The sequence below is a fragment of the Trachurus japonicus genome, chromosome 5 (assembly GCF_045865225.1).
Source record: "Trachurus japonicus isolate A0001 chromosome 5, Traja_1.0".
NCBI lineage: Eukaryota > Metazoa > Chordata > Actinopteri > Carangiformes > Carangidae > Trachurus > Trachurus japonicus.
Genome location: NC_140911.1, coordinates 21,579,548 through 21,603,777, shown reverse-complemented (window position 1 = coordinate 21,603,777; position 24,230 = coordinate 21,579,548). Strand labels below are relative to the sequence as shown.

General features: G+C 41.6%; 1 protein-coding gene across 1 annotated transcript in view; it reads left to right on the top strand.

Annotated features, from left to right (window-relative positions):
• The window catches only part of mmp24 (matrix metallopeptidase 24), a 70,918-nt gene that overhangs the window by 45,420 nt on the left and 1,268 nt on the right, over positions 1-24,230 (top strand). Inside the window, exons 6-9 of the mRNA XM_085776759.1 lie at positions 4,197-4,358; positions 6,601-6,815; positions 13,596-13,734; positions 20,980-21,246. Of these exons, the coding sequence (XP_085632885.1) occupies positions 4,197-4,358; positions 6,601-6,815; positions 13,596-13,734; positions 20,980-21,246 (783 nt within the window). The remainder of the gene's footprint in view (positions 1-4,196; positions 4,359-6,600; positions 6,816-13,595; positions 13,735-20,979; positions 21,247-24,230) is intronic.

The window sequence follows — 24,230 nt, the reverse complement described above, 5'->3', positions numbered from 1 at the left end:
TCTGAGCCTCCCAAATCAAAAATCCAGAAACAATTATGTTTTCTTAGATTTTCCTTAAGGTTTGAGTTAAAGTGTTCCTAAAAAAACACTAGCACAACACACAAATTGAAGTCCCTCCTTAGTTATACTTCTGGTTATTTGATATTGGGTTGTGTGAAGTGAAGTTATCTATCATTCATAGTCAGTGTGTTGTTAAATAACCGGAGCTATCTCCTTAAGGTTTCCTTAAAATGTATTTAAAGTGTTCTCCCTTTCTTAGTGTTATACTTGAGGAGTCAGTTCAACCGTTGCACAAAAGACCTTAGTCACCACAGGAGGGGAAAAAAAAGAAAGGTACCTGTGATTATGGTGATAAATTAAGAAATGTAACCTTTTTAGAGTTTCTCTGAGTTTTGTTTTGCACAACCAGACCCATTATCATCCAAGAATACTAAGAGTATCAAATCCAATCAGTCAAATCACATTTATTTATCACATTTATTCCTAAAGCACGTTTAAAACTTGAAACATCTGTACTACATCTGAAAAACAAATGCAAAATACAAACAAAGTTCTTAAACTCAGGGTCTGAAATTACGTGAGTGCCATAAGAATGTGTCCTTAGTGGATAAACTGGTGAAGTTTTCCCTCCACACGTCCCACTGACACTTGCATACAGTGCAAACATTCATTCATTCATTTCATTTTCATGATTTACAGACTTGCTCCTCTGCATAGGCGATGAAGCAATCTGCTCTTATCTTCTAATTGAAAGAATATTTCACACAGGACTTGTTTCAAGTATTTGAACCTAATTCCTTTTCGTGGGAGAGAAAAAGAAAAATATTCTTTGCAGGTGAAATGTTGGATTAAACTTGGCAGGTGAAACAAAAACAAAAGTTATTTTTTAATGCTGCTTGTGCAAAATTATCCATGGCACGAAAACGTATCTTAGCAATGAATGAACATTTGACAACAAAGCAGACTCTGCAGACATGGCACACTGGGATTACTTGAGAGACGGGTTTCATCGCAGTTTATATCAAACATCAGCTTTATCTCAGGCGGGAAGACGACCGCCGGGGCAAACATGATAGACGAAGCCGTCATTGACGCCGTGGGCCATCTCAGTAGACGACAGACCGACCACAAGGGGAGAGGCAGCTGCACACAGAGAGCCCCCTGGGAATTTCCTCAAGCCATCGTACATTCAGTGAACGTCTTTAAAATCATCTTTATCTTTATATGACATGTAAGAGAGAGATAGAAGCTGGTGGACAAGGACAAGGGGGAGGAGGAGGAGGGCTATGGTGAGAGGAGGAGAGATAAAGGGAGGATGAGGAAGAGAAGGATGAAAGAAGCAGTGTGTTTGATGGAGTGAGTGAAAGAGAGGAAGTAATTCAGAGGAAAAGTAACTGGAGGTATTCACAGCCCCAGAGAATGGACGGCACCAACTCGACTAAAGGAACTCTAGCGCAAAGTTAACGACTTTCAAATCAGCCTTTGCGTTTAGTGCTAAGTATCAAATGATAGTATGCTGGCAGGCCAACATGCAAAACTAAGACGGGGAACTTCCATTGGCTGTTTGGAGAGGATGCAAACTCCACAGACAAACAGCTTCACTACCTGTAAAAAAAAATCACAATTAGTGTTGATGTATGGATGTGAACATCAGCTTAATCACCTTAAGACAACTTCTGTGTTCTTGCACTTATATTTATACAATTTGAAAAATCAGTTTGTTTGTTTGTTTATTTATTTATTTACTTGTTTATTTTAAGAAGATTTGTTTTTTTTGTATTGTGTTGTTGTGAGGCACAGCCATCCTGGAATAATGTATTAACTCCTCCAAGATGAAATTATGGGGGACATGATCCCATTCTGTCCTGTTGGTCCACACTGTGTCATTCAGTGAGTGTGTTACCATGCCGATGTTAGCCTTTAGCTCAGAGCACTGCTTAAGAGCCAGTAGCATGGCTTCAGACCTTTAAACAAGACCTATGTATCAGATCTATGTCAGCTACCATTGGCTCCAGCCCCCTGTGGCCCTGCATGGATTCCTGACAGGATGAAATAGCTGCTTCGTATGTGCAGTGCAATGCACCACACTTCACTTAAGGAAACACCTTTTTCTTGCTTTTGAAGAATTACAACGCTTCGACACATACACACACACACACACACACACACACCCTCCCCCATCTTAATTCAGGTCAGAAACATGGAGGATTTCTGTATTTCTGCAATGTAACTGTCAGTGTAGAAACACTGTTGGAAGGAAGACAAGATAAATAAAGAGCGCAGCAGTTTCATTACCAGCAGACCAGTGGTCATTCTGCTTTGATGGGGAGTTCAAAGGTGAAAGAAAAGTGGAAACTTGTGTATGGAGCTAATGTTGCAGGGTGAAAGAGAAGAAATGGTGGCAGTAAAGAACAAGAATTATGTAAGTTTAGAGACAGGAAAAGCAGCAGAAAATTAATGCAAGAGACTTCATCTTCTGCTCTTTGGCTCCGACCATCTTTACAGTTGCATTAGTCTATAAGTCAGCTGCCGGCCACCGCAGCTATAATCTTCAAACAGAAGAGCCTGAGTCAAGAAAGAAAGATAATTATGTTCTGTAATTAGGTTCAAACAGAGTCAAACCCAATTACTGAGGCGATGAAATGTATTAATTTGAGCTCTGTGTTCAGGCCCTAAGAAGTCATTAAGCATCTGACAGCAACTCAAAATCTCAGCTCTTCAGATTATGACGGAGAGCCCGGGTTTAAAGAAGCCCAAAGGAATACACAGCGCTGGGGAAAACACAGGCCTCCATTCTCTGTCTTGCTTTTATTTTGATTAGTTGTAAGGGGAGTGAGAGTGGCGAGATGAATAGTAGAAGTAATATTGTTTTTTTTTTGCTGCACTGAGACGCTCCAGCAGGAATATCATCCCGTTAAGAGATTATCCACATCCTCCCTTTCTGCGTGAATCACACCCTCCTCTCTGTGGCTCTCTCCTCTGTCGGCTCCAGATTCCATGAACGTCCTATATTTATGCTTTTAGACCCAATTTACACCCATCATTTAATGCAGTTTTGTAAGGATTTCAAGATTTTAAAGTCTCTGGCACAGCTGGGTTCTCATCCCGATTACAAGAAGACAGAAGAAACTCTCATGTACACTTTGATACATATACGCATCTTTGTTAGCAGGATCACAAAGCTGATCACACTAAAATAGATGAGTTTCCACGGCCACCTGGGTGTCACCTCTGATTTTGGACTTTGGTAGATGAGTAGTGGGCAGGGCAACATAAGGTGAATATAACAACTGACCACACACTCTCACAAACGCTTTGATGAATGAACCATTCACACTGTTTCCTCACCCTTCTAAATCTATTAATAGTTTAGAATAGTTATACGTTATAATAATAGTTTATGATATTAATGTGATTTAATCATTTTCAGAACCTACATGGAGCATGACACATTTAATTTGAAAGTCTCTGCAGCTTTCTTTGCATGCGAATCGCTGTCTGTCGTATTTTTGAGCGGAAACATTCAAACAATGACACATCAGACTGCAGAGAGGATCCAGTGGGATATTTTCAGAGTCCAAATTCCACATATTTTCCCGTTCACAGGCGTATTTGAAACTCCTGCAGCAGCGGCACATTATTTATACATTCACAGATTATAAATTTAAAATCTGTGGGAGTATGAACTCGTGAATTTTACTGGATGTGGCACTAAACAGTTTGCCGTAGTCTTAAATAATCCCCATCAAACAGCGGCGTTTGAAGAACCGGCTCATGCTGGACTTTAAAGAAGAAAAACGGGGGATTCGGAGTCGCAGCCTGACAGTCGCTTCCATTTACCACAAACTCTGCTTTGATGTGAGACTCACATTACACAGCAGATGAGTCAACAGCTTCACAGACTAACTTCAGCTCACTTCTTCACTATATGTGACGCTGTGTCTTTGGTCTTTCCTGTTTACACCGGGGAGACTCCGCTCTCTTCCAGGCAACAGGGAGGAGCTCAGGGCTTTTTATTTTTTAACGGAACAAAAACCATCAGAAATGCAAAATTTATTGTTTTCTTTTTTAACATCTGATTTGCTGAGAAATTATCTTTTATAACAACTTTTTTTTTAGGTCTGTCAGTAATCTTTTCTTTCCTCTCTACTAGGGTGAGGCTGAACCATTTTTTTTCTCTCTCTCCCTCTCTCCAGGTAACGATCTGTTCCTGGTGGCCGTTCACGAGTTGGGTCATGCATTGGGTTTGGAGCACTCCAACGATCCCAGCGCCATCATGGCTCCTTTCTACCAGTACATGGACACGCACAACTTCAAACTGCCTCTGGACGACCTGCAGGGCATTCAGAAGATCTACGGTGAGCAGCCACTGATACAACATGTTGAAGATCATTGTTTAACAGCGCTGACTTGTTCTCAAATTCAATAACTTCTTTGATTAGGTCTAGGTTCTATATTAATACTGTGAAAGTATCAAAACCTCAGTCCACAGTGAAATAGACACAGTCTGTATTAAGAAACCAAGCCTTAAAACCCGCCATCAGGACTTCTGCAACTTTGTGATGTCACAATATAGCAGTCTCCAAGCCCCGCCCACTCCACCCACAATCCAGTATTTGCAGGATTTGGTTTCCTCAGTGTTTGACCGTCACTCAGAAAACTATCAGCCAACCAGAAGAGAGGCTTCTCCTTTCAAGTGTAGTGGCAAATTTGTCATGTTTCCTGTGATTGCTTCAAATAAAAACAGCTCCTTTTTGCCTGGTAAGGACAATTCATGAGAGACAGGAGCTGTGGAAAATATTGCTACATTTTTGTGATATACCTGCACAACTGAAGATGACCTGAATCCTGAGCATAAATGTGTAACAAAACAACCGAGGGAGTATTGGTGAGAGGACGCCGACCCACAAAAAGCCTCAGGATTATACATTTATGTCCAAACAGTGAGACTTTATTTGGACGTCTCTGCGTGAGCAGTTAACTTCACTCGAGACCTGAAAGCAAAAACTTGCAAAAGCAAAAACAACACACCTTGGATATTAATTATTAAGCCCGAAGCCCAGAGTGCAGCTGAATTATGGAGAGCTGAAGTATGGAGCCCTGTGGTGGGTGAATGTATACGAATGTGAAGCAGGATGGTGCTGATAAACAATGTGCAGTGCTGACTGAGCAATGTTTGCCTGGAAAGAAAAACAAAATGTGTGACTTTGTGTTATTTCCTCTGCATTCACACCGGGGACACTTTGTTCTGTCTCAGAGAAGAGATGAAGCCTCAAATCCCTCTAAACTCTCTCAACTTTCGTTTCTTTATTTCTGTTTTGTAACAAACATTAAACAGCGGCGGCCTGTCAGCAGCAGACACATTTCCTGACATGCTTTTTTATTCCAACCCTGAAATAATCATCAGAGCCTCTGTCGTAATGTAGTGTAACATTTATTGATATGATGCAAAGACACAAAAAGAAGCAGAAAAAATAATCCACCTCACAAATACCCCAAACAGCAATCATTGGACTGCTTTGTTCCTCCTCTAATCTGCACAGCGGGAAGTTTTTCTTCGGACCAAAATAAACTGATCTTAACATTAAAGGTCACGATACATGGGTGACATTTGAAGTCAGTGTTGGAGGGAAACACTGGTCAAAACAGTGCTGTCAACTGTGTTTTTCCACTGTATTTGTCACTCAGCGTGGATAACAAAGCCTGTTATTTTATCTGCTGAGAGTTCATCCTATTCGCCTCGCCGCTCTGTCTCTCCACCACCTGAAAACACCAACTGTTCCTTCTCATTGAAAGCTGCTGTTCATTGGTGAATATAGATTTTTTTTCAACCTAAAAATACCAAATATTTTTGAAGATCGATTTAACTTTTTTTTTTTTTTTTAAATATGAAGGTGGCAGGTTTTTTTTTCCAATGTCATGTTTCCAGTATGAACCAGAAACACAGAGTCTGGCTGTGCTGCTCTGCTGTTTTACGTAAAGCATCATCACAGTCTCTGAACCAGAGGTTGTCAAACTGTGAAGCGTGGGGGTGGGGGGGGTGGCGGGGAGTGCAAATGGAAAGATGTGAGGCGCGAGCTACAATTTGCATCTGAATCAGTTCTCCTGACTCTAAACTCCCAGACACGCAACTTATATTTTCAGATTCACTGCGACTTACACTTGCTATGGTTTTCCTTACCTCTGATAACTGTGCAAAAAATTGTCCTGTATGAATCCATTTGGCAGTGGTTTGTTTTTGTTTTTTATTTTATTATAAATCTCCTGTAGTCCTCACCTTGGTGACACCTGTACATAGCATAATAGTAAAATGTCAGAATTGAATTATTAAAATACAAAATACAAAACAATATTACAAATACAAAATAAATTTGACTAGTTCAACACATTACAGTATTACAGTTCAAGATAAGAATTCAACCGACTAGACACATACGTAACTTTTTTACAAAGAATGGCCTCTTTTATTTTCTTTTTGAATCTCCATTTATGGTGCTGCTTTATTAAAGGAATAAATGAAATGTTGTTTTGTGTAATCTGTGTTTCAGTAGAGCTAAACATACAAATCATTCATGATACTCTCCATGTTCTTCCGACCAGGTATCCCCACAGCCATGCTGGAACCCACCAGGCCGTTACCCACCTTACCTTCTCGACGCACACACTCCACCTCTGAGCGCAAACATGACCGCCACTCCCGTCCGGCACGTCCGCCCGGTGATCGGCCCGCACTGCCCGGGAACGGCAAACCCAACATTTGTGACGGAAACTTCAACACTGTGGCCTTCTTCAGGCGGGAGATGTTTGTGTTCAAGGTGAGAGACTTGTTTGTGTGTTGTTTGGTGGCTGCTGCTACTGCTGCTGTTCCAGTTTCTTCACCTCTACAGGGAGATTTTAGGAAAATTGATGGTCCAGTATGGTTTTAAGGAAACAACTGTCCAAGACCTACCTGCAGCTGTTTCACACCTGACACCATCATCAAACTCACTAGACATGATACCAATGTCTTTGGAGGTTCTCAGTGTTGTAGTTCAACATTTACGAACATCAGTTGTTATTTTACTTCTCAAAACACCTGGATCTGACCCCTCTGTCACAGCACAGAAACTACACTTGCAAGAGTTATCAGTGATATCTATAGTATGTACTATATATTGATGATCAATACCAGTTTTGCCTGATCTTAGTATGAATTTGACACAGATTTGACCCAGTGGACCATAGTATTATAACGGAAAAGGTTGAGTATGTGGGTCCAGAAGTTCCCTTCAGTGATTCATCTCCTACTTATTTAACAGACTATCAATGGATTTACCCCCATTTCAGCATTGTTGAGGTTTGGAGGTACTACCAGGCTCTGGGACCTTCTAGTAGGATCTGTTTTATTTTTCTCTGTTTCCTCCCTTTCGATCAAATAATGAACCAGAAAAACATTTAATTTCATAACTATGCAGATGATAGTCTGCTGTATTTGTCCTGTAATCCCCCAGAATCACATCAGTTGTCATGGCAGAAAATAAACTCCATATTGACTCTTCCAAAGCGCAAATCTTTAATCAGATCCGAGCTCAGTGTTCAATGAGAAGTGGATCATGCTTTTTTCACTTCTCATCTGGGTCTGTGTGACATGCCTTCAGCTGAAGCTTGATTGGCAGAGCTTCAGGCTGTAGAAAATGCAGCCACCAGACTTTTAAGCAAATCACAAAAGCGTGATCGTATCAGCCATATTTCAACTTCACTTCACCCTTCACCAGCTGCCTGTCCATTTTAGGATTGATTTATGGTATCAGTTCTAACGCGGTGTGGCACCGAGCTACCTGACTGAGCCTCTAAATCATTACTCACCAGCCCGTAGCCTGAGATCTTCAGATAAGAGCCCGTTAGTTATCCCCCTGTCAAGGCTGAAGACCGAGGGTGACGGGGCCTCTGCTGTCAGGGCTGCGACGCTCTAGAAGATTAACCATTGGCTTTTAACTAAAACACAAACTTTTGCCACCTGACTTTGCAGCATTATTATACTTTTTTTTTTATCTCTTCCTTTTTCATTTCTTTTTACTTTTAGCAGTTTTATTTTATTTTATTTAGTTTCAGCTTGTTTTTGTTTTTTTTAGTTGTCTTTCTTTGTGAGGCTTAATACATCTATTATTAGGTACAAAGCCTTGTGTAGCATTTAGTTGTACTATTGTTTTCTGATGAGTTGTGATCTATACCATCAAGATAATCTTACGATGACATTGGTTGGTTGGTTGGTTGGTTGGTTGGTTGGTTTTTCCATCCATCTCAGTAAAAAGATGTATTTGGCTTCTCCCAAAGAAAGAACAATAAAAAAACACAGTGTGAAATACCAGATAAGACAATATAACTAGTTTGTCTTCAATGTGCACAGGTTATGGGAATCAAATCAAATCAAATCAGTCTTTATTTGTATGGCACTTTTCATACAAAGAGTAGCACAAAGTGCCTTACATAGATTAAAAATAACAAAGGAAATGAAGACAACCCAATCCTCCCACCCCCACATATATGTACACAGAGATTAATTACATCCACACTCACATGCACACTCATACACATGCACACACACAGACCCACACATACACTAGCTGTCATTAAAAAGACATGGCCATGCACCGAGACCTGAGGAGAGGAAGAAGCTACCTTTGGGGGCCAACCACACTGAGATGGGTCACAGTCCATGACCGCAGGGAGCGCCGCCACAGAGACCACCCCGACCCGGGCAGACAGGAGGCCCCCACACCCAGGTGTAGAGCCGACTAGCCACCTGGGCCAGAGACGTCCACGGGACAGCACCCCCAATGGTAGACCAGAGACAACTCCCAGTCTGGCAGGCCCCCATGAGGAAACACTGGAGCTAAAGACTGAGGGACTAAAACAGTAAAATAAGATAAAGGATATAAATGCTAAGAACTGTTCAAACTCTGGTTGCAGTGGGAGTGAGGCATCAGTGACTATATCTTTAGCCTCCTTTGTACAGCACTGTCAAATATATTAAACGTTCATGATGCTCAATGCAGAGAGCAGGAGTAAAGCTGCTGTAAAAGCCGCTACAGCAGGTGTAGAGACGCTTTTTCCAGCAGGGAAATCACAAGATATTGAACTTAGGGGAAACTGTCTGATCTGTTTCAGGCTGCATGTTTCTGCTTTAGGTGAACAGCTCTTGTTGAGAGCACGGTACTGTTCTGTGTGTAATTAACGGGTGTTATCTCCCGCGGCGGGTGAGTCTTACAGCCATGGGTTCGCTATAAGGAACAGAACGACTCTGGGGAAAAAGCTTAATTGTGCATTAAGCGGGGATGATGCAGGACCTGAGCAGCTGCGAGTGAGGTGCGGTCGCTTTGTAGCTCAGAAGGTAATGATCGCTCCAACACAGCCAACGTGACGGGTTCGATTCCCACTGGGGGATGCCTGTGCTAAAAATGTGCGCGCTCATAGTATCATAAGGCTCCTGAGGAGAAGAATCAGCCCAGTGGCATATGGTGCTATCTGGCTCTATGATCATTAGCACCAGGCATATGCTTCCAGCGTAGATATAGCAGACTAAGGCAGCACCATTAGCGCCCCCCGCCCCCCACACACACACACACACACACATACACACACACATACACAATGTGATGTCCATTGTAAGTTCACATAAATCTACACACTTTGGATCAAAAATCGAAAATGTCATGAGAATATTCGTGTGTGTGTGTGTGTGACAGTTACAAAGTGAAGAGCAGTGTGGAAGAGGAAGAAAAATTCATTTTGATGTCTCTGATCTTTAAACTGAATGTTAGAAAAGGTCACAGACCAGTCTCACTCTCCTGTCTGTCTGTCTGTATGTCTGTCTGTCTGTCTCCACTCACCTATACTGGTCTGTCTCCTCTCTGGTAGCTTTCTGTCTGTCTGTCTGCCAGACTGACCCCCACCCCACACTCTGTCTGTCTCTCTCTGCATCCTTCTTGAGGACAGTCTGACTGACAGCCAATATGACATGAGGATTGTGCTGTCGCATCACAAGTCTCTTTGCGTCTAAATGATGAATAACTGGATGAGGAAAAGAAAAACACTGTGCTAACTTTGTTAAATCAAAGCTCTGATGAGAAGAAGACATGTCTGCGCTGATTAGGCGAACTGGCACAGGGAAAGGCCTTTAGCCATAACCAGTTTGGTCTTTACATTCTGCTTCATCGCACAGCAAGTTTGAGGAAAGAAACTTCGCCACATTAGAACTGAGGAGTCGTTGCACGTGTCACAACAACGTCTTGACATTAGCACCAAGTTCAAGATTTCTGAACAGGTTGTCAGTGCATCTTTATGATTTGCCGTCTTTATGGTTTAGATGTAGTTGTACGGTCTAAAGGAAGATGTTTATATCGGAAACTACGCTGAAATGTGATGTCTCACTTCTCTTGTCCTCTTATTGATCAACACAAAAGATAAAACAAACATGGAGATTTATGTTTAAACCATAAAAAACACTTTTTAGATTTGAGCAGAGATGGTTCCATTAAGACGTGTGTGGAGCTAGTTAGAGATACTTTATCATAAAGTTACTGCAGTTCAATAATGCAGGGTTTGTTTAACACAATTAACTTAATGTTTTTTAATGAAAGTTTGTCCTTTTGCTCAACTTTTTTTCTGGGAAACATCAACTTACAGCAGGAGGAGAGAATTATTTTAACTTAGGTCACCTCCAGTGTCGGTGTTTAGTGACTGCAGCTGTAGGAACATTAACTAAGTGGATCATTATAAGGGACTGGGTGGAGGCCACAGCTGCTCCAGCTGCACCCTGAGTGAGATATGAGTAGAGGTAATTTAGGCTCAGGTCTACGTATATGTATTTATACATACTATATATACATTTTGTGCATCAGCTCTTTTAAACTGGGTCATTATCTGCTTACGCTGGTCGGTGTTGTGAAGGAAGTTGTGTATTCAGCTTTGTCCCTCTGATTCAGTGGCTTTAACTTTTATAAACATGTTGTTCAGGGTCTGGACAGGTTTGACACCATCCCCCTCTTTCTTTAATGTAGCTATCCACACCAGTCCTTCAGCAGCGTGATGGCTACAAATATTTAATTTAATTTAATTTAATGCAGATGAAAGATCTCAAACACTTCACCAGCGGTTGGGGCAGATGTTATTAATAACTGTTTGTTTCCCATTAATTTATAGTCCCCGTTCTTCCCATCACATTAAAAACTGAATTTTAAATCAAGCTTGAATGTGTTTTAAGTGGAAAGCTCAACAGACATTAAGCAAATTTGTGATATATGTGACATTACATAGATTAAAGTGATGAAAGCAGCTTTGATCACTCGGTCGGGTGCAGACACTGTGTTATAATAAACTTAGAAGGGGTGTTAAATCAGCGCCCTGTTAATCACTTTAAATTCCTTTGACACTAAATGCATTAAATGGTTAATTTTGCCAAGCGAACAATCCAGGAATCACTCTAGGAAAATACAATCAGCACAGTGCATGCAATAAAGACATAATACGCTTTTTGACATAGTCTTGTATTGCTACAAAGCAATTAAAAGGAAAAGGAAAAATTCAAGTTACTTGTTTTTACCTTATTATTATTTTTAATATACATTAGTGTCTAAAAGTTGATCCTGACATGTGTATTGAGTGTTTTGTTTGGAATTTGGATGAGAGACTGTTGCATTGAGGTGCAGCTGTTTGAGGAATAATTTAGATAAGTGCATGTGACCAATTCGAGAAAGTTCTTAAACGTGAAACCTGAACAGGTAGTTTTTGTGTCTAAACCTGACCAAGCCGTGACTGCTATGGCGATGATGGCAGGTAACACGGTCCACATGTTTATCATTGTAACCATGACAACCAAGGTCCAGAACACCTGGGGGGCTATTTAAGAAAGCATGAGTTGTGTCAGAGGTTGGAGAAATCAACCCATGTAGTTGTTCAGGTCAGAGGTCGTGAATAGGTGCAAACACGGCTTTATTTGAATCATTGGTTTAATTGTCCAATCAGAGGCCGACAACAACACACAAAGGGCTGCGGTGATACGTCAGACTGTAGCTGCAGCGAGGCGTCATGTTCTGACAGAAACACATGAGACTTTAAAAACTGCATCATCGTGATCTTTGTCGCCGTCGTCGTCACTGATCAGAGAAAGAAAGGCCGGTTTTCTTTCTCCTGTAACTCGAGGACAGGGGCGTATTAGGACGATGAGGATGAAGAGCAGTGAGAGCCAGTGGGCGTTTGAAAGGAGACGCTCATTATGGGATGTTTCCTTGGTGAGAAATACTCATGGTTTCTTTTGCTCGATGTGAAGTATTGATTTCCTTTTTGTTTTTTTTCTGTTTAGGTTCAGACTGAAAAACATTAGCAGCCAGAGGATGATGCTGGATCATTTGAGATGGTGTGTGTGTGTGTGTGTGTGTGTGTGTGTGTGTGTGTGTGTGTGTGTGTGTGTGTGTGTGTGTGTGTGTGTGTGTGTGTGTGTGTGTGTGTGTGTGTGTGTGTGTGTGTGTGTGTGTGTGTGTGTGTGTGTGTGTGTGTGTGTGTGTGTGTGTGTGTGTGTGTGTGTGTGTGTGTGTCTGTGGACAGTTTGTGTTTGAAACCATCTTAGTGCTGTTAGCTGCTGATGCCTGGGAACGCTGCAGGTCAACATGTGTCCTCACAATGATAAAAAAGACCTGTGTGTGTGTGTGTAGGTGTAGGACTGTGGGGACTGTGCTCGGCTCTGCCCTAGTTTCGCTGAAGCCAAATGATAATGAGCTAAGATTGATGCTTGCCTCCTCCTCCTCCTCCCTCTCTTCTCTCTCCTCTTACCTTGCATCACCTCACTCTTCTTATCTTCTGTCCTCTTCTCTCCCTGCATCTTCTCTGCTCCCCTTCTGTTCGTCCATCTGGTTATTCTCTCTCCTCTCACCTCTTGTTTCTCTCCGTCTTTTTTTCGCACCTTTTCCTCTCATCCACATTATTCCACGCACCATGATGATACCTTCTGTGACTTGACCGCAAAACCTCCCCTAATTCATTTTCTCTCAAATGGTATCTGTGAGACTTGTCCTGACCTGTCCTGTTAAAATGTTTGTTTATATGCAACTAAACTAGGTACACCAGTTCAACTGCTTGTTACTGCAAATATCTAATAGGCCAATCACATGGCAGGAACTCAATGCTTTTAGGCATGTAGATATGGTCAAGAGGATCTGCCAAAGCTTAAAGCAAGCACCACAATGGGGGAAAAGGTCACTTAAAGAGGAGCTATGCAGGTCTGGTCGCTTCTCCGCTGTTTTGCTAACCCTCCTCTCGGCCATGTGCATTTGTTTACAATGAAACCAGCACCAGTAGAAGAAGAAGGGCATATCAACATCTGGTTACATCTATCTGCCACTTCCACAGTTCCCAAATAAAAATCTTACCTTCTGATCGATCATGTATGAAATCAGATGCCTTTTCGTTGTGATTCAGTGATTCAGAAACTTCTCCCTGCACGCTTCTGACTCATTCTGACATTTGTGTAATAATGCCTCTGGAGTTTAACTGTGGAAGGTTTTATCGGACAATCTGCATTGGTCTTAATTTTGAACCTTTATTGTTGTCGTTGCTTGTAGGACCGGTGGTTTTGGCGTCTGAGGAACAACAAGGTGCAGGAGGGTTACCCCATGCAGATCGATCAGTTCTGGAAAGGCCTGCCGCCTCGCATCGACGCTGCCTACGAGAGATCAGACGGAAAATTTGTCTTCTTCAAAGGTATGAGGAGGAAAAAAAGACGCATGCAAACATTTTCCTGGTTTTCACCCACGAATCACCGTGGATGTATCACAGCTCTGCCTGGAACTAGGCCTTTCGGTCTCAGGGGCCCTGACATATATACAAGAGATACAGTAAACATTGTGTTACATTTGTCAAACTGCTGCTCCAATTCATTATGTTGTCATTACTTTAGTGGCACCATTTTACACAAGCTTAGATTATGACTTTACTGTCTCAGTGTGGAGCTAACACGATGATAACAGAGGGAGGACAGAGCTGAGAGTGACACATGATTTCATAGGTGGACGACATGTATGTTGCCATCTGAAACCAAAAGTACCAGTGCAGAAGTTTGAATTGTAATTATCACATTCAACAAACTTAATCTCTGTCCACATGTACTGTATTAGGTTCTCAGTTTCACTGTTTTTTATATTGAGATGTTTTATTCACATTTTAAACATTGCATACGTATATTCTAAAGATAGTTGTTTATATTAAAGCACATAAAGTAGTTAGATGTCTATGTGTAGTATAATTAAAAAGCAGGTGTAGGTATACTAATTCTCTGAAAGTATCAAAGCCTGAGTCAACAGAGAAATACACACAAACTCTATTCAGTAATGGAGCCTTAAAACCAGCCGTTAAAACTTCTGTGACCTTGTGATGTCACAACAAAACACTCACCGAGCCCGCCCCACCTGACCTACCATCGAACACTTGCAGGATTTGGTTCCTCTGAGTGTTTTACCTGCAATCTGCTACATTTTTTCCAATCGCTCAGAAAACAGCCAGTCAGTCCTCTTCTCTTCTGATTGTCTGGCACTGACCTGTTGTTATTAAAGCTACATAGAGAAGCTGAAAGAGAAAAAAGGAGTAAATCTACACTGAGATGGTCCCTGTATCTTCTCATGGATCAGCACAGAAGATAGATTATGACCTTTAAATCTAATGTTTTAGTAAAAGCTTGGCTGTGCCTCATGCATTTATAGAACAGATATAAAATTTGGTTGAACATGAATAAGTACTGAGGTTTTCACTGCAGGTCTACAGTTATAAATGCGTGTTTAACAAAAATACAGGGTTCCTGGGGTTTCTCAGCTTTTAATGGGCAAAAAGTGACAGTTTGTCATATGTTAATATTAATTACAAAGTATTAGCACTACATTACAGTTTTGTTGAGTCTGAAGTTAAAAAACTTAGTAGTAGATACCTCTAATTCAGGCATCACCAAATGGCGGACCTCGGTCCGGACACGGACCGAGTGATGCTTCGATCCGGACCCGAGACCAATCTCTAATAAGTTAACATTTTCCTGGAGCATTTTTTCCCGACGGGACAGCGGGCTCAGCTATAGGTCAATACGGCAGCTTCACTCAATTGAGCCAATCAGATCGTTTGTTTACCCTGCGCGGCCAGTGCGTCCGAGAGGGAAAGAGAAAGGAGACGGACTGATGACAGCTTGTCTTGCTCCAAAATAAAAAAAAAAGTTGATGCTGAAGTCAAAGGCGAGCCGCCGGGCGTTTGTGGCCGCCGCTGCCGCCTTGGTTTAAGCGTGTGTGCGTGTGTGTGGGCCGTTCAGATGGGTCTCTTGTTGCGCGCACAAGCCCATTACTTTAATGTGCGCTCACAACCGAGAGCGACGCCGTAGCGGTGCGACGTGCTTGTTTCCTGCTTCTCCGCCGGTGTTGTGTCAGACCCCCGGTTCTCCCTCGGTCTGTAAACTTCTTCACGCGGAGCTCTGCCCCGTTTGGAAGGAGAAGGAAGCCCGTATGCGGGAAGACGTCGCTTCAGAGATGTAGAATGTGTGTTATAGAAGAGAAACACCTATTTCAGGACTACTGACTTGTATCACCAGAACAGAACAGACACATCCTGTGATTTTCAGCCTCCCTCCATATTTAATGGAGGGGGACAATGCAATGACAGTGCAGCTATCAAGATGCTTTTGACACCTTGGCCTCAAAAAAAGAAAGGGAAAAAAAAGCACCAAAAAAACAAACAGGGAAACCCCCTTATTTATTCTGTCTTGTTCTCTTTAATTGAAATACAGGCCTTAAATTAATTTGCCTGGGGGCTACTTTTATTCATGGTAAAAAAAAAAAAAAAATTAAAAGCTAGTTGTTTACTATACAAGTGCACTATGTTAAATGTTTCCTGTGTTGAAAATTGACGATAGATATGAAAATGCACTTTGTTGATTTTATTTATTTGACATAGGGGTATAGGCTATAAGACACCATTTGGACTTTATAAGGTTCGGACCTTTCACTTGGATGAAAGTTTAGTAACTGGACCTCAATGAATTTTAATTGAATACCCCTGCTCTAATTGGTTAATTATTCGTTAGACATGTTGCCTTAGTAAGATCAGAGAAGTTTCAAATACAAACATGTCCGTTTTTCTGCGGGAAAAACTGTGCAGCAGCATCACAATAAGGCGTTCAAATCTCTGTCTACCATCTGCTCCAGCGCTCTAAGAGTCTGTCCTGCGCTCTACATGCCCTCCTCCTCCTGAAACTATATTTAATAAAGTGTGAAATAGAGAATGGCAGTGCAGTGGGGAGCACCCAGCCTAAAGTAATAGAATTTCAGTCTGTGTATGAAACCTCCCTCATCCCCTGCCTGCTGACGGTGGAGTCATCTCTCCCTCCTTCTCTCTGTTTCCATCTCTCTCTCACTCTTTCTCACTTTCTCTGCAACACACACACACACACACACACCAACGTCTTCTGACGGAGTGTCCTGCTATCGCGGCCAGCCAGGAGCAGATATTAATAGCTTTGCTCTCTCAGAGCTCTCAGCTGCAGACTCTGTCTCCCGCTCACACACACACACACACACACACACACACACACACACACACAATGACACAGCTCAGCCAGGCTTTGAAACACACACACACACACACACACATATACCCACTGTCATACACCGACACATGACGATGCTTCTTGCTGCACACATTTGGGCAAGACACGTGTGAGCAGAACACACACACGCAGAGAATTAGACGGTTGGAGGATTTGTTGATTGTCAGTGTGTGTGTGTGTGTGTGTGTGTGTGTGTGTGTGTGTGTGTGTGTGTGTGTGTGTGTGTGTGTGTGTGTGTGTGTGTGTGTGTGTGTGTGTGTGTGTGTGTGTGTGTTTGCAGGTAATAATCTCCTCCATAAGCTCACATGGGGGTGACATGAGGCTAAAGAAAACTGCACTTTCAGTAGCTTTTCCAGTTCACAGGCCTTCATTTTAAAAACGTATGGATGGATGATGTTGAACTTGTCGTGCACATAATCACGCAGCACAAAAGCAGCAGCAGCACCTCCCATTAACCAGGAACCACGAGGCACGACAGCCACGGGTTGAACAGCTGACTGTGTACTTCCACCTTATATACATGCAAGAGATGTGGCCAGATTAAACTCCTGTTGTGCTGTGAATGTGGATCAAATAAAAGGCTGATCTTTGACGCTACTTTTTAAATAATCCTCACGTCCTCATACGTCAGTGGAGATGCCCAGTGGCAAAATCATTTCTCCTGCCCTGGAGGATGAAGTCAGATCATATCTTGTCATATATCTGTGCAAAAAATCCACACTGAAGTTTGGCCAAAGTTCAGAGCAGGTTTCACCAGTGAATTGTCTCTTTTTGGCTTAAAAATGTTAAAAATTTTGCTCCTAACCTTCACCATGGAAACACTGTCGATGCACAAAATAATATTTACCCAGAAACTGTAGAACATACCCACTTGATCTGGTGGCATCACTTGAACTAGAACAGGAGGAGGTCACTGATTTTGTCAGCCTCACAAAGAGCTTGGGCTTGAAATAACACATTAGATTGTTTCTGTTTATATTCAGTGCTGAGTGCGTCCTTGAGACCTGATGAATTCCCTTCTCCATAAAACAGAAGCTTTGAACATCTGAGCACACAGTACACATGTATGTGCATTAACATCCATTTTTACTTCATCTTTCCCACCTTCCCATCTTTCATCTTTGCCCTCCTGGCATTTTCCAGCATGGGACACCCACATGCTCAGACAGGCACCCACTCATACTACCAGTGGTCAAAATTCCACCTTAAATGTCCTATATTATGTACAGGTAGATGTCCGTGTGTAATGTGACTATAAAACAGGTAACTAGTATCAAAGCCTATGTCCACAGAGAAAAATGCACACATCCTGTATTTAGAAACTGAGCCTCAAAACCAGCCGTCTGGTGACTCTGTGAGTCGTCTGTGACTTTGTGATGTCACAACAAAGCAGTAACTGAGCCCCGCCCACCTGGACCCACCATCCAGCACTTAAAAGATTTGGTTTCTCTGAGGGTTTTATTCTGTTGACACTGACCTGTTGTTACTAAGGTTCAACTTGCTTTATGTATTTTCATGGTTCAAACACTTCAAAAATAAAACACAGGAAAGACACAGAACAGATATTTTTTGAATATCCCATATAGCACCAATAAATAGCAAAAGTATACAAATGGTCTAATATCTAGTACCTCATTGTCTTCAGTATGATTTGACCATGGAAATCTGTGTCGTCCTGCTCCAGTACCTGCCACAGGCAACAATTATCTGTTAGTGTCTTTGCAGTTACATGTGCTGTTCATTTGAGAGTGTTAACACTGCAGCTACCTTACATGTCTGCTGGAAACCTATTAGTGTTTGAAGAGAGTAAAACTAGGATTCAGTGTCTTGTATTTATCTTTGTTTGTGTTTGCTGGGCCCCTGTTTTTTTCCTGCAGCCAATTAAAAAGGGTCTATTTAAAGACGTTTCTGTCAAGTCTCTGATTTAATAGAGCTTTTACAGAGTAGTTTTATGATTTAATCTCCTGCATTTTCAGATGTTTTATATTTTATCACACATTTCCTCTACTAAAAAAGAAGTTACTAAACAAAGCTGCGGACAAGTTGTGTCTCTGTGTTGTACAAAGCAGTTGCTCAGTTTAAACAAAACTGTGTTTCATTTACTCCCCAAAAAATAATATAATTAGATTTTTTTTTTTTTTAACCCATAAGAACCCAGACCCATTTATCCTTGAAGGAAAATTAAGTGGGGTGAAACACAGACCAAGTGGAATGCATGGAACACATTTTTGAAGTTTTTTTTGAAATAGCGCCACCTATTGTCAGAGATCTGGAATGTTGCATATATGTCACATCGGGCGTTTTTGGTATCTTAAATTTTCACTTGAAAATAAATGGGCTTAACATTTTCTTTTGCTCTGTAACACAAATTTGACCTTTTATTTGCATTTCCATAACATATATCAAAATTACAAATTTGCTGGTTACTATTAACACCTTTTTAAGACAAGTTTCACAACAAAAAAGGGCAAACACTATAGAAATGCGAATATTGCCTCATATTGAAGGCTTTAACCAGTTACTGAAGCCTTAAAAGCTGTGCAACCACAATTTTCTTTCCAACTACAAATACCTTGGCATCTGGATGGACAGTTGTCTTAATTTTAAGCACCATATCACCACCCTCATTGCTAAACTAAGAACAATACTTGGCTTTCTATACAGAAATAAGCACCGTTTTCCTACTCACCACAGGAAAAAAATTGGAGACACTATTTTTCTCTGTTTTAGACTATGGAGATGACATCTATGGAAGAGCTGCTAGTTCCACTTTGATTCCCCTGGATGCTGTTTACCACTCAGCCTTACATTTCATTTCCAATGATTCATATAATACTCATCACGGCACTCTTTATCAAAATGTCGGCTGGTCATTTCTGACAGTAAGGGGAAAACAGCATTGGTTTTTATCCATTTTTAAAGCCCTGTCACAGTTATTGTCTCCTTTTTTATCATCTCTGTTAACTATGAAATCACAAAACATTCACAGAACTGATTGTTGGGTCATATTCCATTCGTCAGAACTGAGCTGGGTAAAACGTCCTTCTCTCACAATGCACCACATGGGACCCTCTCTCCCATCAGTACAGCAGTCCAGAACCCTTGTCTCAAACCTGGTTCATGACTGTTTGACTGAGTTAACTTTTCTTATTTGTTTCCTAATATTTTCTTATGTAAACTCTCATTCTTCTTTGCTGTATTTGTTGTTCTGTATACAACATCTATTGCACGTCTGATGGTCGTCAGTACATCCTGAACACTGTATCCTATTTTGTTACAGAAAATACAGCAAAAAAGCGTAATTACATTAATATGGGACCAGCATGGGATACTAAAATCTTGTTCATTTACTGAGAAGAGTGTCTCTGCTAAATCTGTGGTTCAATTTCCGGACTGATATATCATTTTATTAAATATTGATTGAATTTGACATTATTTTTATGTTAACATTTTTAAATTATGTTTTAAATTGAACAACATAGAGTATATTAATTCAAAATACCTGAATCACCTAATTTAATTGAGCAGTTCTTTCCCATTTTCCTCATTGTGACATAGGCGTCACATGGTATTTTTCCTGACTTTTTTTAGGCTAAGGCCCGATGTGACGTATATGTCACAGCAATATTTTCTTAAGTTGTTTTATATGAGTTTCTTCAAAAAATGAGGTCAGAACAGGTTAAATACAACAAGGGACATGTTATAAAAGGATTTGCATTGTGAAATGGGTGGTGGCTTATTTTATTGACAGAAAGCAAGCTTTTTAAAAGTAGCGGCCTCTGTGAAATGTGCCAACTCTGCTGGCCACCATCTTGGAAATGTTGTCATGGATAGAGAGTTTCACAGAGAGTCATGTGACTGCACCAGGATGTTGAGTAGATGTCACTTTGGGACTTTATGAATTAAAAGTTCAACATAAATATGTGTAAGGGGCTTTCCAGGACACTTGAAGGCAGTGTGACACCCGTGTCACCGTGGGTCCTTATGGGTTAATCTATGCCATATGGACCCTTCACTCTGCCTTCACCTATCAGGGCATCTCAAATCCTCTTAACACATCTCTAAAGAGCAGACCTATCAGCCTTGATGCAAGGAAAAATCTGTTGCAGTTTGGTGATAATCTGGATCTCAGCTCTTTTAAATAATAACCATCTAAGTGCAGGAGAAAGCTCTTAAGAGTTCTCAAGGTTGTTTTTTTCTCACATTTGTATTCAGCAAATCAGGCGATTTTCACATCTCAAAGTTTTTTGCCTTGAAAACATAAATTAACATTAAAAAAAGTGGATCAGTAGATGCTACAATTGACAGACAGACATTGGTGCATGTATTTATTATTAAAGTGCTGGGTGGTGTCTCCTCTTGTCTTCCAGGTGATAAGTACTGGGTGTTTAAGGAGGTGACGGCCGAGCCCGGTTACCCCCACAGCCTGGTGGAGCTGGGCAGCTGCCTCCCCAAAGACGGCATCGACACGGCCCTGCGTTGGGAGCCGGTCGGCAAAACCTACTTCTTCAAAGGAGACCAGTACTGGCGCTACAACGAGGAGAAGCGCACCGCAGACCCAGGGTACCCCAAACCCATCACTGTGTGGAAGGGAATACCGGACGCACCGCAGGGGGCCTTCATCAGCAGAGAGGGCTGTGAGTGTTACACCATCACACATCTGTACTTCATCCAACCACATCAGCAGCTTCCCTCACTGACTGACTGTCCATAAACACACCAAAGCTTAAGTAGCAACACCTGATTTCTTTTTCCTGTCACTTAAAGGCGGCAGACATCAGGGGTTAGTGAACACAACACTGACGTCTTATTATCACCTTTAGGTTGCGGGAAACTGTTGCTTATTTACACATCCAGCAGTTGTAGAGCAACATAATGAGTTGTCTGAGGTGTTAGTCAAACTCTCAATGCTCCACTGTGTTCAGCTGCTACTCTGACCTGAAAAACACAATGCCGTACGGCTGTACGACACTGTGAAGTCGGTCCAGGGACCAGGTAGTTGTTTCTTTTTTCAAGTCAGAGGTGAAGCAGGCGGTTCAGTCCCTGATGATGTCCTGATCATTCAGTTCATTCAGAGTGAATTCAACACAGAATTACTTCTGTATGAGCCCAGTGTTGATGCTGCAGAAGCATAAAAGGCCACAAGCAAACTCACACACACAGTGTGTCCTAGAAGAAAACTAGCCATCATCACTTCTACTTGTCGAGCTGAGACCTCATGACCTTGTGGCTTCCTCAGAGGGGGCACTAGAGGCAGAGCTGGCTGTGTGTGTGTGTGTGTGAGTGAGAGAGAAAGAGAGAGAGTGAGATCAGAGGCGGTGACATGGTCGTTCGGTCGGGTGTGGTGTCTTGGTGTTAGATGAGAAACTATCCTGCAGGGACTTTGGAGGCAACAGACGAATGCGTTTGTGTGTGTGTGTTTGTTTCCACTGGCTGTTTGGAGGTGATGGAGCAGACAAAAAAACAGACATCAGAAGAAACCTTCTGGGGCTTTTTGTGTGTGTGTGTGTGTGTGTGTGTGTGTGTGTGTGTGTGTGTGTGTGTGTGTGTGTGTGTGTGTGTGTGTGTGTGTGTGTGTGTGTGTGTGTGTGTGTGTGTGTGTGTGTGTGTGTGTGTGTGTGTGTGTGTGTGTGTGTGTGTGTGTGTGTGTGTGTGTGTGTGTGTTTACTAAAGCTGAGAGATCTTAAATTTCATCCTGCAATTGTTTCAGTTTTACTCCACAGTTATTTAACAGCTTTATGATTTGAGGAGAATCTACTTAGCTACACTAAAAATGAAGCGGTTACAGTTTGAATTTAAACCACATAATATATTCAATGTAAAAAGCTTAACGACATTAATCCAACAATATAATATACAACATATTATTATGGGCTATTATACATAATATTGTCACTTCATGTTGGTACTTGAAGTAAACGGTGTGTCTCTCTATCTCTTTCTCACACACTGTCCCATTTGTCTCCCAGCCACAGGGTCTGTCTCTCAGGCATTACATAATATTGCCCTTCAATAAAAACAACCACTGCTGGGACCAGAACACTGTCGCTGGCTGTAACCGCCATAACCGCCGTGTCACAATAGAAATGTTATTGCCTCTAATGAGATTCTGCGCCACAGGGACACACCAGAGCACAGAGAGAGGGAGGCCGAGACACTGAAGATGGATGTGTTTCACTTAAACGTAGAGCTCCCTCTCAGCGGCGTCAGCTTTTTAGGAATTTGAAAAACAAAGTGGCCATTTCTTTCCACTTTATGCTGTGTGGTGTTTAGTCTCTATTAGTATGACAGGAGCACAAGTGAATTCGCCTTTTGTGCCAAAACCGTATTTTGTGGCTCCAGTCCAAACATGATATGAATTTTGAATTTGAATGTATTAAAGGATAGCCCCTTGAGATGTAGCATCTCATTTTCAAGGGGGTTCTAGACAGACATTTACATAGAACACATAACATTACATTATAGACATACATAACATGATGAATGAATACAAACAAGTACAGACATATTACTCACACACTCCCACACACCACACCTACCCACATAAGTCTAACAAACAGAATAGAGCTATTGAATAACGAAATAACGAAAATGGAGAAAGAAAGAATAACAATAAATGAATTAATGAATTAATTAGAAATATGAGCAATTTGTTTTAAGATATAAGTGACATCCTGAAACAATGAAAAGAGGTACTAGAACGCAAAGGACGGAGATCATTCCAATCCGATATGAGCTGCTATGTTTATAAGTTGGTTGTGAAGGTTTCCAGGTCTCTTCAAATCTTCTGCACCTGTTGGATATATTCCTCCTATATATTGTGCATGGATAGCTATGTTAGTGGATGGCAACTGTGTTTCCTTCCATCCATCCATCGCCTGTACCGCTTATCCGTGCAGGGTCGTGGGGGGACACAGTCAATCCCAGCTGACATAGGGGGACATACAATTTACAATATCTGACTTCAACATCATAAAACAGAGATTAATCAATGACATGAAATTTTACCACCTTGTTTTATCAGTTGTGAATATGTGATTATACACATTTCAAAGGTAGGAAAGAACAAAAATTTGGACTTGATGCCCAGAGAAACAAAATAGATAGAAATAGAAAACAGAATAAATAGACATGATGAATAGAGGGGGAGAAAAATCTAAAATCTAGCTAAATAAACGTATTGCACCTCAGACGAGTCTGACAGCCTCTGGAAAGAAACTGGACCTCAGCCGAGAAGTTCTGGCCTTAACGCTGCGCAGTTTTCTACCAGAGGGCAGAGGGGCAAACAGCCTATAGGAAGGTAGGGTGGGGTCACTCTGAGACCCTGCTCCTGCAGTGGCTGGTATAAATGTCACCGATTGGTGTGAAGTTACACCCACTGATCTTGCCAGCTGCTTCAGCGACCCGTTGCAGTGCCTTCCTGTCCAGGGCAGAACAGCTGCCACACTATATACCCTTATGGACTGGGTCAGAACTCACTCCACCCCACATCTATAGAAAGAGATGAGGGCTGGGAGGAATTGTGAATCATTTTAAAATTTAAAACCACTCGCAGCCCACCTGCAGTACATTCATGGACCACCTTGGGGGCGCAGTCCACACTTTAGGAATCACCGTTTTA